This window comes from Aptenodytes forsteri, unplaced genomic scaffold, assembly GCF_000699145.1.
Source record: "Aptenodytes forsteri isolate BGI_AS27 unplaced genomic scaffold, ASM69914v1 Scaffold15, whole genome shotgun sequence".
Taxonomy (NCBI): domain Eukaryota; kingdom Metazoa; phylum Chordata; class Aves; order Sphenisciformes; family Spheniscidae; genus Aptenodytes; species Aptenodytes forsteri.
Window position 1 is genome coordinate 9,417,325 of NW_008795129.1, and position 17,188 is coordinate 9,434,512.

The following is a 17,188-nucleotide window of genomic DNA, read 5'->3' on the forward strand; positions in this document are numbered from 1 at the left end:
AGTGGGTAGTTGGTTTAGCAATGAAGCAGTGTGCTTGGGTCACCAACAGTAGGCAATTTGAAGACAAAAGATTTGAGAGCTATATATATGCTAAAGCTGTAGAGAGTGATAGTTTTCGTTAACAACAGAACTTGCAAAGGAGCACATACAAATATATACGTTAAAACATCAATGACAGTGAATTGATGCTGTCTTGCTGTAAGGATGCTAAGAAATGCGATCCAGCAATGCTTCCATACACTATTGACTTTACAGTATTTTAAATTTTATTTGCACATTTGAAAATACAAACAAAAATATTAATGAAACAGAGTAAAGCCAAGGAAAAGGACAACACATGTCCATTAATCTAAAACATTCAGACAGCTTTATTGCCACTAATCACATGAAGTACAGTCCTATTTTCAGCTTGTACACAGTGGTACATTAGGTTGAGTTGCTCTAACTTCTGGAGCTTTACAAAGAAATTGCTGAAAGCAGTGATCTGTGGTAAATGTAACAAATGGAAAGAGTAGATCACTGTGGGTATTCTCATTTTTAAAGTGAGAATGTCCTACAGGAAATCTATATTTAAATAGCAGTCAAAGGACCAGGCTGTGGCATGCAGTTGTTCTTCACGTGACTTTGAATACCCACGTTGTCACAGATGGGAATCACAGACGAAAGTATATCTGCTTTGGCTTCTTGTGTTAAATACAAGTGCTTTTCCAACAAAAGTGACATGGGGTTGAACTTTATGAACTGCATCACTTACTAGGTGCTCTTAAAGAGTATTTTCCATCATTTTGGATTTTCTTCTTTTAATACCTGATCCACATGTTTTGGGATGTTGGAAGAAATGATTACAAAAGTCTTCATGTTAGCAGTTCGGTTTGATTAAGAAACTCTTACAATGTGTTTCAGTTTCGTGGAGTCTTTCGTGTTGTTTTGACTGTCAATTAGAACCAGGGAGGTGTGCTGATGATTCTCTACTATTTCAGCAACACTGTCAAAGCGCTGGATAAAGAAAACAAAAATTAATTAGTGCTGGCTTCCTTTAATGCTCTAATATTGACAGTAATCACTGCATCATCTTTTTCTCTTTGCTTCTCCCACCATTGAAGAGAGTGGAGCTATGACTGTTACCAAGTGAGATGCTCTGCCTTTTAGTAAGAGCACCGATCCTGCTCCTAGTCCTGATTCTAGTCATAAACAGATTAAATTTGGACAACAGAAGATACTATGGCCACTAGCTGTCTCATCTCATGCTCCTTTCCATTTGTGATTGCCACCTGCACAAACTGAACCACAGAGGTTGTTACACGGCATATTAAAATGACACTGCTTTCAGTTTACCTTAGTATATACCAGGCTGCAGACTGTGGCAGTTTGGAAGCTGCTTCATCTCTGGTTCAGCCACCTCAGTTAGAGGGAAGGTGATCTCCAGGAATAATATGGTACAGACAGCCAATGAGAACTGTTTTAGTTATGCAATTTTAATGTTTGTCACTGTAAATTAATATCCAGAATCTGCTAGGTCTGTTGCTTTTCCTTTTGGTCAAATACAGATTTTGGACTATCTTTCTTTTTTTCTCCTGAGGTCATTTTTGACCCTTTGTTGAAGGCCAGATGAGCTCGAGGCTATTATTTATTCTGTAACCTCAAAACCATTGCCTGGGAGGCAGATAATTAGGCTAAGGCAAGCCTACTTTCACATCCCTGAAAAGCCTACTCTATGCAGCGATAACAAACCGTTTTTATTGGTATTTGGGTTCCAAGTTTCTGTTTTGCTGTCAGAGTAATTATCTGTGTGGTATAATAGCCAACCAGTGATTTTTGCACTCCAGAACGAGAGTTTAACATTTTCTTTATGTGAAAATAGGATTAAAAGTACTGTCATTCTCATTTTTGATAGAGTCGTGTTTTTGGTTTTGGGTTTTTTTGTTGTTTTTTTTTTTTTTCCCTGAGCATTTTTTTTTTCCCTGAACAGCTGTTCTTCCTTTATGATTTTCCAAGAAACTTTAACTAGAGTCTTAGGTAGAAGGTGAATGGAGGACTATAAACAGCTGGAGAACTTATCTAAGCAGCTGCTGCTCTGATCCTGATAACTTTTCAAAACAGTTCTATGATTATGTTTTAAACTTGATCTGTGATTTTAATTACTCACAGTATGCAGGAGCTGATGTTACACTGGTTTCTCTAGCTTGATAAATCAGTAATTATATAGGGTATACCTTAATCTCAATACATGAAGAATCCTTTTGGTCATAGTGCAATATATCTTAATCGTTGCTTATTAAACGTATATAACTGAAAACTGTTAGGACCCCCCCCGCCATCATCTCACCTCTTCACCAGTTTTTTCTCTGCCCAGTGCATATTGTCTTGTTGATTCAATAAATCGTATAGGAATGTTGTATACTCTTCTGTTGTAAAACACAACCAGTGTGTATGGTTGCCGTGAATCCTGTCCAGAACTCTTTCTTATTAGAAAAGATCCATCCTAAAGAGAGAAAAGTAGTAAGTGTATTCAGCTTATTTTTTCCAACAACTTAGTTTGGTGCTAGCTTAATATTTTCACCTATATTAGCATTACACCCTTTTCTCCCATTAGAAAAAGCGTACAGCAGGAGATAAGAAGTAGCATGTATTCCTGCTATCTAACAGTAGCTTACAGAGGTGTCATTTAAGAGTCATCTTTGCTGCCGCCTGCTCTCTCTCAACCAGAGAGAGAAAGAAGAAATAAACACATAGTGGCAGCAGCCTGTTGAGGTCTACAGATTATTAGGAAATGAAGTTACTATGAGTGGCAGAAGGTAGGCAAGAACGCAGTGAGAGGTGGAGATACTGTTTCTCCAGAGCTGTAAGAAGCACTCTGATAAAAACGAGCACCTACAGCTACTGACAATGTAGCCCAGTGCTCACTAGCTAGCAGTAGCCTACACTGGTGATAACCCCAGTGCTCTGCCCTTTTATCATGCTTTGTGGAGTTCGGCAAGAGTGGAAATGTACCTGATGCTGTGGATGCAACTCCACATGTTACTATTCCCTTCTGTGACGCTAGCTTTTGTACACAGAATAGTTGAGAGAACTCAAATTCTCCAAATACCTAAATGCATAGTGTCGCTATTTCAAAATGCATAGCAGCATCGGCCTTTCCAAACAGTAGCTGTTTTTTCATGAGCCATTGGACAGTGGTGGAGACCATTTAAAAGTCATGGGGCTTTGCCTTCCATTTTAATGGATGTACGTGAGCTATCAGGTCTTCCTCAGCTCTCTGGTCTAATAGCTTTCTCTGCAGTGCACCAGTCTTTGAGTTACACTAATGCAACTTTGTCTTGGGATGGAAACCGTAGTTAAATAGTTTCACCACAATAATTTCATGTTTGACAGTATTTGCATGGCACAGTATTCTGAGCTGTTCAGAATACAACTGATGTTCTTAGAATATTTCTGGTTGTCTTTTGATTTTTTTATTTGAAGTTTTTTCATAAAATAGACATTCTTTAAAAAAGTGACCTACCTTGTTTAATCGGTACAATGCATCTTCTGCTGTTTTCCTATCACAGGTAGCAGCATACCATGCTTTACTATGAACACCAGCATCCTAGAAAGAAAGAAACAGTTTCACCTGTAAAATAATAATGATGATAATAAAGAATATGGCCTGTAGGGGAGTTACTACTAAATAATGACAGATGTGAAGAACTCAAATGCAGAACACTTTAGAAAACACAGAATTTAGAAAATTCTTTGCCAGGAGCTCACTGTTTTTGTTGGACAGAGGTAGGACAAAGAAAAACTAGTGTGTCAAAACAGTGGTAACAGATGCGTGATAGAAGGCTGATACATGACAGAAGGATACCCTGAGGAAAGTAGCCAGGTTCAACTGGAGGATAGTTTGGCATTTTAAAGCAGGAAGCTATTCTAGTAGACTTTAAAGAGGATATCCAGGAAATGTTGAGGAATAAATTGACCATTAACAATTTAAATGCTGCTCAGCTGTGGGCTAGCCAATGAAATGTCCAGATTTGGTAGGCATCTAAGCTTTGGGAATGAAGTTTCCCATATACTTAATGCTATTTGTGAACATGATCACGATTGCCTCCATCTGGATAGCACGGAGATTGGATAAGTGCATCTTTTGCTTTTTGTTGTTATTAAGTAACAACAAATTGATAGAGTCCCACAAAACAGAGGAATAATTAATGTCTTTCCTCTACTAATACAGCAGTTCAGCCCCCAGTGCTTTCACCTGAGACATGAGATATGTATTCAGTTCCGGTTCTCTGTTGGATTGAGTCTGAATATATCCTTACATTTGAAACAGTGCTCTCATCTAAAAGGCACAAAACCATGTTTACTGTGGAGAAGGATTAAATCTGTGACAGAATACAAGAGCGGCTTATATTTTATAAGGTATCTCTTGGGTGCCTCATTTCTGCATGTTATTCCCTGTGAACACCTCACCAAGATCATCATCCTTCTCTCCATTCTGTTAAATGCTTGGCAGTGTTCTGTACAGTAAATGAACTTAACCTGTTCTTCCAGTGGAAAACATGGGACAAAGGACTTCACGGATGGGGGCATAGGTGCAGACCTGAAGATACAAGGTAGAAAAATTGGCACCCTAAAGATAGGTGGATTCTGTTTTAGAAGATACAAGCTCTTACAGGAAAGGAAGTGCAAAGATGAAAAAAGATGTGAGGCCAGTTGGGAGTGAGTGGTACAAGATTATAATTTGATTAAGAGAAGAAGTGGTAGAAAACTGGGTAGTAAGATCATGCAGGATTGAGTGTACATTTGGGAACAGGAGTGGAGTTAGGGGAAAGGTATGGGGGATTTTAGAGAAGCATGAAAAGAAATGATACTCAGGGGAAGGACAGGATGAGGGATTAGAAGCAACATGAGACCTATGCATTATCAGACTTCAATAGCTAGAAGATTAACTAGCAGGTTATAAAACCAGCAATCACAAAAAGTGAGCTCTTGCTGAGGAGGTTGATGCAAAAGCTAACTCAAGTGAGTGGAGAGGCTATAGAAATAGTGCTGAGAGTACTTCCTAACAAATACTTCTGGGTATTAATCTTCCCGGTCATTTGAACAGTTTTGCTCAGTACAGTAACAAGCTTAATGATAGAATTCATTTTCACACAAGCTTTGTCACCTCTGTACAAAACAGATTAAAGATGAAGTTGCACATTATGGCTGAGCTGGTCTAGCTGGCTTATCGCTGCCAAAAAGGGAATGTCTTGGCTTATCCCCTGTGCTCATTTTGTTGCTCATCTGATCCCACGGGGAGATAATTCACTTTAGTAATCTCGCAGAAAAAAAATTTGTTACCTTTTTTTTCTTTTGTGTTGTGTTTTGTGTTTGAATGCCAGGTTGGTTTTCTGTGAGTTTAATGAGTTGGCTCAGCCCACTGCAGGATCAGAGGAACACCAGAGAAGCCTGTAGCTGGCAGGGGAGTTGACAGCGAGGAGAGAGCAGAGCCTGCATTTTGGGGGCATTGCACTAAATTCTTGGATTGGCTCAAGCCATAACATATAACTTTACCTCCAAAGTTCTTCCATGTATTTCTCCAGCCACGCTATTCATTGGAAAAAAGATAGGATGAAAGGAATTGAAAGTATGCAAGGTACTCAGCCACTTGGAGAATGAGTCCAGTAAACCAACCTTTGTTCAACAGAACAAGGACTCAAGTGCCCCCAGACCTTTCTTCTAGCACTATCTGTGGCTTTTAATCTGGAAGCAGAGAGCTGCTGCCAAAGTTTGGGAGGGAACCAAGCAAATAATGAACCTTATGGGCATGAATCATGTCTGCGAGCACCTGTATTGTGCAGGATGCTACAGCAGATGATACCACTGTACACAATTGGTGGGAAAATAACACTAACTAACAGTTAATATATATATATTTTTTTTTAACCAAAATGGATTTTTTATTAGTTCTGGTTTTGCCCATGGCTGTTACGTAAAAGCTGCAAATGTAATTGCTACAAGCTGTTTATTTAGTGTCTGCTGGATTGCTTATTTGAAAGCAATTTTTTTTTTTTTTTTTTTTTTAAATATCCAGTATGACACACTTAAAATTTTTCCAGAACTTCAAGTCCTTTGTGTTCTTCACTGTTGTATTATCTTTGTCATGTCAGGCTTTAGAACATTTAATGTTATTGGCTCTGCATAATAGTGCCTTTGTCTTGCACTCAACAGAACTATTTTTACCTTGTTTGTGACTACTAGGCTAATAAGAATGGCTTCCTGCATTTTGTAGTCTCCCTTCATCCAAAATGAGAGTAAGTGGAATAGCACTGAAATGAAAATAACTTTGCATTTGCTTAGATTATTCAAAGCTTAATGTTGCAACAAAACAGAAAAAAGAATTTGTCGTAAAACTGACAGCATTAACTGTAATGAGAAGAGGTCTGTTTAAAGGAACAGAAAGGAGTAGGACTTGGGAGAGACTAAAACGTGCAGGGGGAGGCATCACAGTGTCCTCTGAGAGGGGCAGCAGTGACTTTCTTCTTGGTTCTTAAAATTTTGCTGACACCCCAAACCGCAATAAATGGGGCAGCGTTCTTAAAAGTGATTCTACCCCCTGCATCCTGCTGTGTTGGGCCAGTCAGCAGAGCATCCCTGTTTCCTTCTACAAATTTCTGGGATTTCTTAGCACATCACGTCAGTGCAGGCTAACGCTAATAGCTGCAGATGGCTCCACTGTAACTGCTTGGCATTTTTTTTTTTTTTTTTTTCAGGACACAGTATATACAACTATAAATTAGAAAGGAGTAGGCAATTAAAAACTCTTTGTAGCCATCTATATCAAAGACTAGACTTAAGTACATCACCACAGATTTCCTTGTTTCAAATGATGTCGAAGTGTTATGAACTGGGGAGCCAGGAAGACCTGAAACTAAGAAGCTTTTTTGGCTTTTGTTTAAAGTGACTGGTAGAGTGCCAAGGTTTGGTATAATGCTATGTACATATTTTTCTACAGTTTGTTAAAGCTCTCCTATGCTATATGTTCTAAGCATTTTTCGTATGAAAGCTAACATTCGGATTATTTGTGCTACAGAATCTTCACTGCAAAAGGGGACATGGATGCCCTCCACAGAAGGAGTATGATTTTTATTTAGAAAGGGGATAGGGGTGGAAATACTGCTTTAAAGTAAAGGATAAGAAGATTTCTGTAATGTGAATTTAGCTAATGTTATACCTGGTCTGCAGTACTTGAAATAGATGAAATGCTGCTGTGAGGGGAAGTACCCAGAGAACGGTTTGCAACTTCTGGCACTTCTAGTAAAGAGAAAGAACAACATATATAAGTTTTCAAAGTATGTTTGTTATGCTGTAAGTGATTGATTTGTTACAAGGACTTTGGAAGATCTGGAAACACTTGACCTTTGGTATCACTCAGGAAAGCTATCTACTGCAAACGGATGGGCCCTATATAAGTGCCTGGGACACGTGCCTGCTCAAAAGAGGAGCCTTGCTTCTAAAGAGAGAAACAGTTTCATTAATAACAGTTTGGTTAACAACTTGGTTAATAGCCAGAGCTAGACTTAAAATGCAAGAACCACCCCCCCACCACCACCTAAGTGAATCAATGTAGCAACAGATAAAAGAAAACGCAGGAACACAACACAAAAAGCACTCAGTCCAGCGTGAGAAGTAGTCATATAGGTGAGGGAGTCAGGAAAACAAATGTCGCTCAGAGATAATTTTTCACTAATTTAGTCCAACTGAAGTGTTTGTATATGTGTGCAAGAAGTCTAGGCAGCTAATCAGAGAAGCAGAACTAGTAGAAAAGATTATGAAGCTTAATTATAATTGTAATAACAAAGTATAGTAGAAAATAGCTATTAGGGCTGAAATACAGATGTCAAAGAGTTTAAGAAATTAGAAGGGAAATGAGTGAGTAGTGTTGCATAGTAATGATATGATAGAAATATGGGAAATACGTATAGATAATTGTCTTCTGGTAAAATAGAATATTGGTCAAAGATAGTACACGTGTCTGCTATAGGTACTTGTGATCAGAGTTGGGTACAGATCAATATCATTATACTAGAGAAGATGATTGCAGAAAGATGTTACTTATTCTGTTATTATGGGAGGTTTTATTTCCTGGTTGTTTTACTTATTGGGGGAAAAAAGCGCTACTAGGATTGTTAGCACTCCTTGACACGATACTTTGCAGACTGCTTTATCAAATCTTCACTAATGTCATTTTGATTTAGATTTTGGTTTCAGAAAGCGGTAAGAATGTTACAGCGGAGGTCATACAGTGTCTCAGAATTAAAAAATTCAATTGGACCAGAGAGCTCAAAGATGGCTGCGTGAAGTAGGTTTAGAACTTCTTTTGTAGTAAAGATGCAACTGTCTGGAAGCTGCATTCCAAGTACAGGGGAGACATTATAAAGAGCAGTTCCAGCTCTCAATGAATGAATAATCACCTGATGAAGGCTATTCAATATTTAAAATTTTGGTTTTTCTGTCAAATTTTGACTGACCAGCTGCAAAAGCTACAGCTGAAAAGTACGTTGTATGAATAAAGTAAGAATTACCAGAATTCAGCCTGAATTAGACTTTACAAAAGGAAGGGAAAGTAAGTATTAAGAGATTCCTTAGCTGTGTAAAAAGGAAAGAGAAATGGGGCTGTCTGCAGTAAGAATTTTATTGATTTTAAAAATAATCTAGGTACTAAACCAATAGTAGTTCTGGTACAGAAATGGAAATTTCCACAGCCAAATTGGAAGCAAAACTCAAATAGCTTAGTACAATTGAACCGGTGGGCCCAGATAATCTTTATCCCAGAAATTTTAAAAACTGGCACATGAAATTACAGGGCTGGTAACAATTATTTTAAATAAATTTCAAGTTAGGGTGGTACCATATGATTAAAGAATACCAAACATAATTGCTATACTTAAAGTGGAGAAAGTGACCTGAACAACTACAGGTCTTTTTGTCTGACTCCACAGAACACAAGGCCCTAGGAGAGAATTTGATGGAAAGAACATTAAGATCTGGAGGTAAAGGTACAACTAGCAAGAGAAAATCTGAAATTTACCCAAGTAGATAAAATGTTGTAGCCCTTTCATAAAATAACAGAGTTCTACAAAGAGGGAATTATGGTACTGTACTTAATCTGGACCTCAGTAGAGCATTTGATACTGTGCCGTATGGGAAATCAGTACTTTTTATGAAGAAGATGAAAGTTAGCACTAGGCTTGCACAGTGGCAAGGAAGAGATGGCAGTTTATGCTGAAGGGACATTAGTGATTGGGACCAATGGTATCTGTGATTAAGTTGTTATTGGACCTGGCACAGAATAACAGTGTGTTAAAGTTTACTAATCAGAGCATCATTTAGCACCAGATGACCCTGAAGAATAGTTACACTTTTGGGATTAGTAAGAATTTATACTACAAGTTGAAGCACATCAGTTGTGCGACAGGAGCAGACAAACTTGGGAGCATCAGTCTATTGTATGAATATGAACCATTATTATACTTCCACAGCATAGGAGATATAATTGCAACATACATCAAGCAAACATTTCCAGGAAACTGAGAGAAGTACTAATAACAGCATCTAAGTTTAAGCTACACCACATGCAGATTCCTATGTGTAATTCTCATCATCCATTTACAGTCTGAAAGATATGTTCAGACTGAAATATGTGCAGAAAAGGGCTTGTAGGAAGGTCAGACAAATGTCTGCTAACAAGAGACTAGAAAAATATTAGATCTAATTTACACTTCTGTGCAAAGAGAGTTTATATACATATTACCTAATTTGTTTTTAACTGTGAACTGAAACAAAGTCCCTCTTTGAAAATACTACTTACAGAAGAGCTTTAGCATTTGCCATTATAAAAATACCTTCTTCCCCTCCCCGTAAAGAAAGAATAAATTGCTGGATGCACTAATAACCTGTCTGGCTTCTAGGCAACAGAAGCCTGGAACAGCCCAGAAATGTCATATTTAGGGTTCTTCCATGGCAAGGAAGACTGATGGAATCTTTATTATGATGGGAACTGACCCAAACTGCCTTTGGTAGAAACTTCCAGTAGTCACAAATGGGAGTGAAGCACCCAATTTCCATCAATTTATACAATAACCCTCACATACTCCCTTAATTTACTAGCTGAGCTAAGCCCCTGGATACTTGATCTCCTCTTTGTATGCATTACAGAGACAAAAGTTAATTCCAAACTAATGAATACGCATGGCATCTTGAAATAATCTTAATTCAAAGATTAATTTGAAATTACAAGTAATGGGAGTGAAGCACCCAATTTCCATCAATTTATACAATAACCCTCACATACTCCCTTAATTTACTAGCTGAGCTAAGCCCCTGGATACTTGATCTCCTCTTTGTATGCATTACAGAGACAAAAGTTAATTCCAAACTAATGAATACGCATGGCATCTTGAAATAATCTTAATTCAAAGATTAATTTGAAATTACAAGTTAATCACATTTTAATTCAAAATCTGAATTATACTTACTTGGCAGAATTGAGGACTTTTGGAGCAAAGGCCTGAAATAAATATCAAGAGATTACAGAAAGGTCTGAGGAGATATAGCCAGTTCTGAAAATATTAAAATTGTGTATTTGAAGCATGCAGTGGTAGAATGTGTTCCATCACACCCATTTGTCCATTGAGAAATAAGGGCCAGATACAGGTGTTTAAAAAAAAAATCATATCCTGCTAGTACTGACAATTAGGAATTTAAACATCTGGTTTAAATCTCCATCACCTAACTAGAGGTTATATCCTCCCATGCTTTTTGGTGGTGGTTCTATAGTTGGATGCATTTGCCATGTTTTATTTTTTGCTACTGTGAGGCTTCAAGAAATGACTTTCAAAAAGCAACAGAAGGCTACAGAGAAAACAGTGCTCCCCTTTGAACTTCTCACAGCTGTGTTCAGACCGAGCAGTAGGAGCTGCTGCATTGAAATATTCAAAAGATGATGAAAAGGGATTTTACTTTTGGGCACCACTTGGAAGAGGTGGAAGCAGAAGCTCTTGGCTGGAACCTCGTCGTCGTTCTGCTGCTGTAGGTTTTTCTGTAGTTTGGGAAAACAAATTGTAGAGTCAAGACTTCTTCAGAAATCTATTGTCCCAGATAAGAGAGTCCCAGTAGTTGAAAAGGAGGGTTTATTTTATTATGACAGCTTTTGGGTTTTTTCTTTACATGGCAGCTTGCCATCCTGCCGCTTTCTTTATTAACTAGTGGCAAACCACCAAATTTCTAGGCAAATAGCTGCGCTGTGAATGCCTGCAGGAGCTCAGTGGGAGACTCGCCTTCTGAGAGGCGAGCTGTGTGACACAGGGGAGGACGCTGGGGCAGGCTGCCTACAAGAGCTCAGCCAGAGGAGGTGCGGCTGGCTGGCTGCATCTTACCCTTGTGTTAGACAGCAGCTCCTGCTGAGTTTTTGCCTGGAGGAGCTGCCGCCTTGCACAGAGGCGAGACGAGTTTTCTGCCTGTGTGAGGGACTGGCTCTTGCCAGGAGTTGGCTCTGTGTGAGGTGGTTCTTGCAGCGTTCAGAATGATGCGCTTGTGCTTCGTCTCCCTTCCCCCTTCTCCACTTTGAGGACTATATGGCACATTGCTGGTCCATTATGTCGTTCGTTACCCTGCCAGTAACCTCAATAGTTTTACTGTGACTGCTTTTAGAGAACAATGATATTCAGTGCAACTAAGGCTGGCCGGATCCAGTTTGAAACTGCTAAAACCAAACCCCCTTCAAAAACCTAGAATAAATTGAATGTGGTGGTGTTTGTTTCATGTTTTTAATAAAAAGAAAGTTAAATTCTGATAAATGTCAACTTTTTCCACCATAGTGGAGATAGTTTACCTTCATTTGCAGTTAAGGTCTCTCTGGAAGGTAAACACGGTTTCTGCAATAAAACAGAAGGAAACCAAATATTAAATGGCATGTCACTTGTACAGCAAATGCTTATCTTTTTATACTTTTTGTGAACTAGTTTACATCTAGAATTGACAGCATCCTGGAGTGATTAGGAGGTAGGGATGTGGCCATTCTGTGAAGAGCCTCTAGTTGTATGACCTTGAAGCTTGGGATTTTGCAAAGTAGATTTGGAAAGAATCCCAGTTTGTGTGTATAAATAGATCTACAAAAGTAAAATCTAGGGATGCGTGCACTGGGGTGGCCCCCCCCCCCCCCCCCCCCCCCCTTTTTTAACTCCCATCAGTAAGTTTATGGTGTAAAAAATGGTTTGTTCTTATCTCAAGTCCAGAAATGAAGAGTCCATCCCAACTACTTGCAAATCAAAATTTGAATATTTTCCTCTTTGTCAAGCTATGTTCACAAATGTCTGAACACATTTCTTTTTACTGAAAGTTAAACTGTCAGTTTAGCTCACAGTAAAAACTCGCCCGACCCTCCAGTTTTAATTTTTTTTTCATTTTTAAACAATGATAATAAACTACCAGTTTCAAAACATTTTTCAAATGAATTTCTTTGAAAATTTCAACCAGTTCTCTCACTTTCTCCCACAAGAGGTTTTGGGATATTTTTCTAATGATGAAATGCTTACTGAAAAGCCTCTGACAAATTCTGGTAAAATCCCGCATCTTTCTTGAGCTATCACTGTTACAATAAATCCATGTTCCCTGTATGCAGCTCTGTATATTTCAGGGAATACTTCTGAATTGCCTGTGTTCCCATTTATTTCTCATTTTATTCCATTCTTGCACTGTGTTTATTGTTACATCCTAGAGTATTGAATCCAAACATCCCTTTAAGAAAAATATTTGTCTACTTGAGCTTTCTCACTGCTGCTCACTTCATATAACTGCACCCAAACATTTCCTTTCTTTATAACTCTTTCCCCTATTCTTTTTATGCATTTATGTTGTACCCAAACTCATGATAAAATTAAGTTTTACAATAAATTAAAAATCACCTGTAAAATTATTGATTATGCAATTATAAGTCAACTTACTGGTGAATTTACTGCATTAGAAGTTTTCTTTCTGCAGATTGGAAGAAAAAGAAAAAAAAAGTATGATTACTTAGCAGATACATGAATTCATTTGGCAACTAAGCATCAGGTTCATTGATTCCCAAAATATATCTGGCCAAGATGGGATGCATCTCCTTATCGGATAGCTGTAGCAGTTAGGGGAAAAAAAAAAAGGGAATAAGAAAAGAATAAGGGTATCGGATCTAATGCGGGTACTCAGGAAAGGTACTTACGATATGCAAGGAAGCTACACTCTGTCCAATGCTTAAGATGACAACTTGGGTGGGGCAGAAGAGTTTTAATGAAAAACACAGCTTTCTGGATTTATAGGCATGCACATGCTATTGCTGCAGTATGTGACTAAATTAAGCATGCCAGCCAGCATCTGCCATCAGTGGCAGACAGTGAAGGGCAGTAGCACTGGCATGCAAGCAGTATTCCTCCAGAAATAACGAAAGAATAGCTTACCTTTACCTAGTCAGGGTATCTTTCATGAACAGCAATAAAAATTACTCCTGAATTCTGATTGCCATAGGCAAGGATAGGAGTTAGTCCCTAATTCACCTAGTAATTAACCCCATCCCTATCAAAGAAGTAGTTTTATTATTTTTTACTCACAGGCCCCTCGGTAACGGAGACGGAGCTGCTCCAGTGGGAAGTCTGGATTCTTGTGTGTTACTGAAGCTATGATCTAGAGACGCAAATGACAGATTTAGTATGCAATATTAGCTGTATCTGAACAGAGGGTTTTCCTCACTGCCATTTCAGTGTTAATGTAATAAAAGTAAAAAATATCCATTGGTTTAATTTTTGTCTTGACATGTTTTCATTCTGATTATACTAGAAAACAGTTCAGTACCATTTCTTGTTTATCGCTGACTGTTACGGATAAAATTTACACTGACGCATTCCACTACATGCTATATTAAGGTCACCAGTGACATACTGACAACAAATTCCACTCATATTGCCATGTTTTCAGTACAGAATACTTACTTCCATCATTATTGTTTGCTTCATGGTCCTGTAATGGAAAAATATGTTAGATTTGATGAGAAGCAATTAAAAAAAGGAATTATTATTAAACGGGAAGTGCATAAATAATCTGGTCTTGGTAATCTGTAGTAATGTTTAAAGATACATTTGTACAAAACGCATATAATATCCAGAATACTTTTCATCAGCTTTTATTACAGCATTTGAAAAATTTTAGCAAACATCAATCTAATTTTGAACATTCTAATAACCTTGGGATTGCTTGTAGTATTGAGAAAATTGGCCCTGAATTTTGCAGCAAGACCTTTTGGTTCATGTTTCATTTCTGAGCTGGAAAGCAGAAATTTTGCAGCAGATTTGAATATATTAAGAACACATTTTCCACGGAACAGAGGATACCGATTCCCAGCTTCTTTTGGAGATGCTTTCTTTCGGCTCCCGCTTCTTGTCTTTTAGGGAATCAGACTTCCATATGTAAGTACCTTTCAAAGAGGCACCGGTTATTAATTTGTCCATCTCCATCCAGCAGGTTAATGACTTTTCACTATCTTGGTTACAAATGCATCCACTCTCTGGTTGGAGAGGTGTAATCCATCATCCAACAGTTGAGGGAGTGAGATGTGGAGAAATTTTTCTCCCAGTCAGCCCAGGCCTTTGAGAGGAACAAGGGTTACAGCTCTGTTAACATGATCGGTGCTGGTTAGCGTTGAAAATGAATTGAATGGGAGCAGTTAACAGATGCTTCAGTTATTGTTTTGCTTTGTCAGTGTGCATAGTCAGGGATGGAAAGGCACAGCACAGCACTGGGCAAAACATCATGCTCATTACCATGTTTTTCTTTAAAACTGTAAGGGCTGGCCACTTACACAGCAAGAAAAGACCCAAAAATTTGGACTACACTGGGTAATTCTTTCCTAGGCTGACTCTTGTGCCAAACTGGGTAACTGCAAGTACCCAGGAGCTGAATACACCCATTGTACAGATGAGTGTTTGTTTGGGAGCTCCATCCTTGGTGCTGTAACTAACTCAGTATGTGGTCCCCAGCAAAACAATAGTCTTGATTCTCTGCAAAGCTAGGATGATATCTATCTTAGAGATAAGCTCTGAGAATGAATGAAAGGAGAGGTTTCAGCTGCAATATGGCACTTGAGTATGTTCTGAAGCAGGAGTATTCTTGTTAGTGCTGATCAGAGAGTGGAATTTCTGTCCAACATTCCCTCTTCAGAAGGATTTTTTTTTCTTATCTTATATTGGTAAGAAAAGCTGAGAAATCAAACCATTTCATAAAAGAGAAATCCTGGACTTGGCACCACTCAGGAATTGTTCAGCATCTTACAGCATACAGATCTAAATTGGAAGAACGTTGTGATGAGGCGGAAGGGAAACTAAAATGCTGCTGCTGTTGTATGTAGAGGCGTGCAACCCCCCGCCCCTTCCCCGAAATACATGGTATATCTAGAAATTTAAGGATTGAAAGTAAGACTATAAGATGTTCTTATACCATCTGCATTATGTTACCATAGCATCTAATGCTATGGTATGACCCCAAATTCCTAGTTTTAAGCATTTAATTCTCTATGTAGTTATTGGTAGACTGATTATTTCTTAAGGACAATTCAGAGCACTGGGCTGGGACAGAGTTTGATGCACATTGCTTTTGGCACAGATGCTGATGCAGTTACTGTCACCTGTTTCTTGGTAGTTTGCTCCTCATGAGCACCCTCTCGTGTGCTGGCACAACTATTAGTAGAGCTATGGTGCAAAACAATTTATGGAACTAATCTGTCTGAAAAAGAACCTTTTATGAATTTGCTTTTGCCCATTTGCTGCAGTTAGAGAAGTTTCGAAGTAATTTGCTTCAGAAAAACCTTTGTTCCAGCACAGTTGAAGGGACAGACTGGGGACAAGAGTAGAGGAGAAGAATGACTTAAACACAGCCTTAGGAACCCAAAGCTTGCAATTACTCCTTCATGGACTGCATTTTCCAGTGATACTGGTTGCTCAGTCTGGTTACTAGTATCTAGTGATACTGGTTACTACCCAGTCTGACATTTTAGAAGGATTCCATTTTCAGAAAGTATTAATCATTCATCATCTGAAAGGAATGAGGCTCAAGGAAGGTGCTTCAGATTGGGCAAAATCGCCCATTGCTACTGAAAGTAAAGTTCCTGGAGTTCAACTGGTATTTTTTTAGTACAAGAAATAACTTTTGTGGACTGAGACATATATCCCTCGAAACATTGAGGTTTTTCTTGGATCAAAACAGATGTCCAAAAGATTAATAGCCACAATTACAATATTAGATCAACCTGACATTCAGAGTTATCTGTTTCTGTTATTTAATCCAGATAATAAAAAGCATCCATCCATCTCTATGTATATATATAAAACACAGAACAGCCTACATTTAACACTTTCTTTTATAGTGGCACATTAATTACTCACTGCTTTTGGATGAAGACGATTTCTGGGAAGAGGCAAAATATTTCTGGAAAATATACACAATAAGTTAAGATGAGTAGGATTTACTTATTTAATTGCTTGGCTCAGATATGCATTTCTAGATCTAGAGATGAGGAGGTCTGCAGTAAATGGATTTAATTGCAGCTATGCACCGCTCCAGTGGTTGTGGTGATGCTGTGCCCTTAGTGTGGAACTATTCTAGAAGAGCTTCTGTCCTGGACCTCGGGTCCCCTGCAACTGTGCACAGGACCTCACCAAACACTGTAACACACACAATATTGTGGATGCCACCTGCTCTTCCTGGGGCATATGGCCTGTTTTGTAGAGCAATGTCCTAGAGATGAGACAGTGGTTACGAAGCAACTTCCTACACTTCTGGAGACACAAGAGTGAAATAGACTGCATACTCAAGTTCCTTTGCCTCTTCCTGCACCTGGGTTGGGGCAGCCCCCAGTATCAATACAGGCTGGGGGATGAAGGGATTAAAAGCAGCCCTGCCGAGAAGGACTGGGGGTACTGGTGGATGAAAAGCTGGACATGAGCCGGCAATGTGCGATCGCAGCCCAGAGGGCCAACCGTATCCTGGGCTGCATCCAAAGAAGCATGGCCAGCAGGTCGAGGGAGGTGATTCTGCCCCTCTCCTCTGCTCTGGTGAGACCCCACCTGGAGTACTGCGTCCAGCTCTGGAGCCCTCAGCATAAGACAGACATGGACCTGTTGGAGCGGGTCCAGAGGAGGGCCAC

At 38.9% G+C, this 17,188-nt stretch overlaps 1 protein-coding gene across 1 annotated transcript in view; it reads right to left on the reverse strand.

Annotated features, from left to right (window-relative positions):
- Positions 1–243: 243 nt before the first annotated feature.
- The window catches only part of BLNK (B-cell linker), a 108,514-nt gene continuing 91,569 nt past the window's right edge, over positions 244–17,188 (reverse strand). The window contains exons 15-25 of the mRNA XM_009277783.2: positions 16,428–16,470; positions 13,983–14,010; positions 13,605–13,677; positions 12,966–12,996; positions 11,855–11,897; positions 10,984–11,062; positions 10,500–10,531; positions 7,196–7,275; positions 3,503–3,586; positions 2,327–2,482; positions 244–996 (exon numbers count right to left, since the gene is read on the reverse strand). Of these exons, the coding sequence (XP_009276058.2) occupies positions 877–996; positions 2,327–2,482; positions 3,503–3,586; positions 7,196–7,275; positions 10,500–10,531; positions 10,984–11,062; positions 11,855–11,897; positions 12,966–12,996; positions 13,605–13,677; positions 13,983–14,010; positions 16,428–16,470 (769 nt within the window). The 3' untranslated portion in view covers positions 244–876. The remainder of the gene's footprint in view (positions 997–2,326; positions 2,483–3,502; positions 3,587–7,195; positions 7,276–10,499; positions 10,532–10,983; positions 11,063–11,854; positions 11,898–12,965; positions 12,997–13,604; positions 13,678–13,982; positions 14,011–16,427; positions 16,471–17,188) is intronic.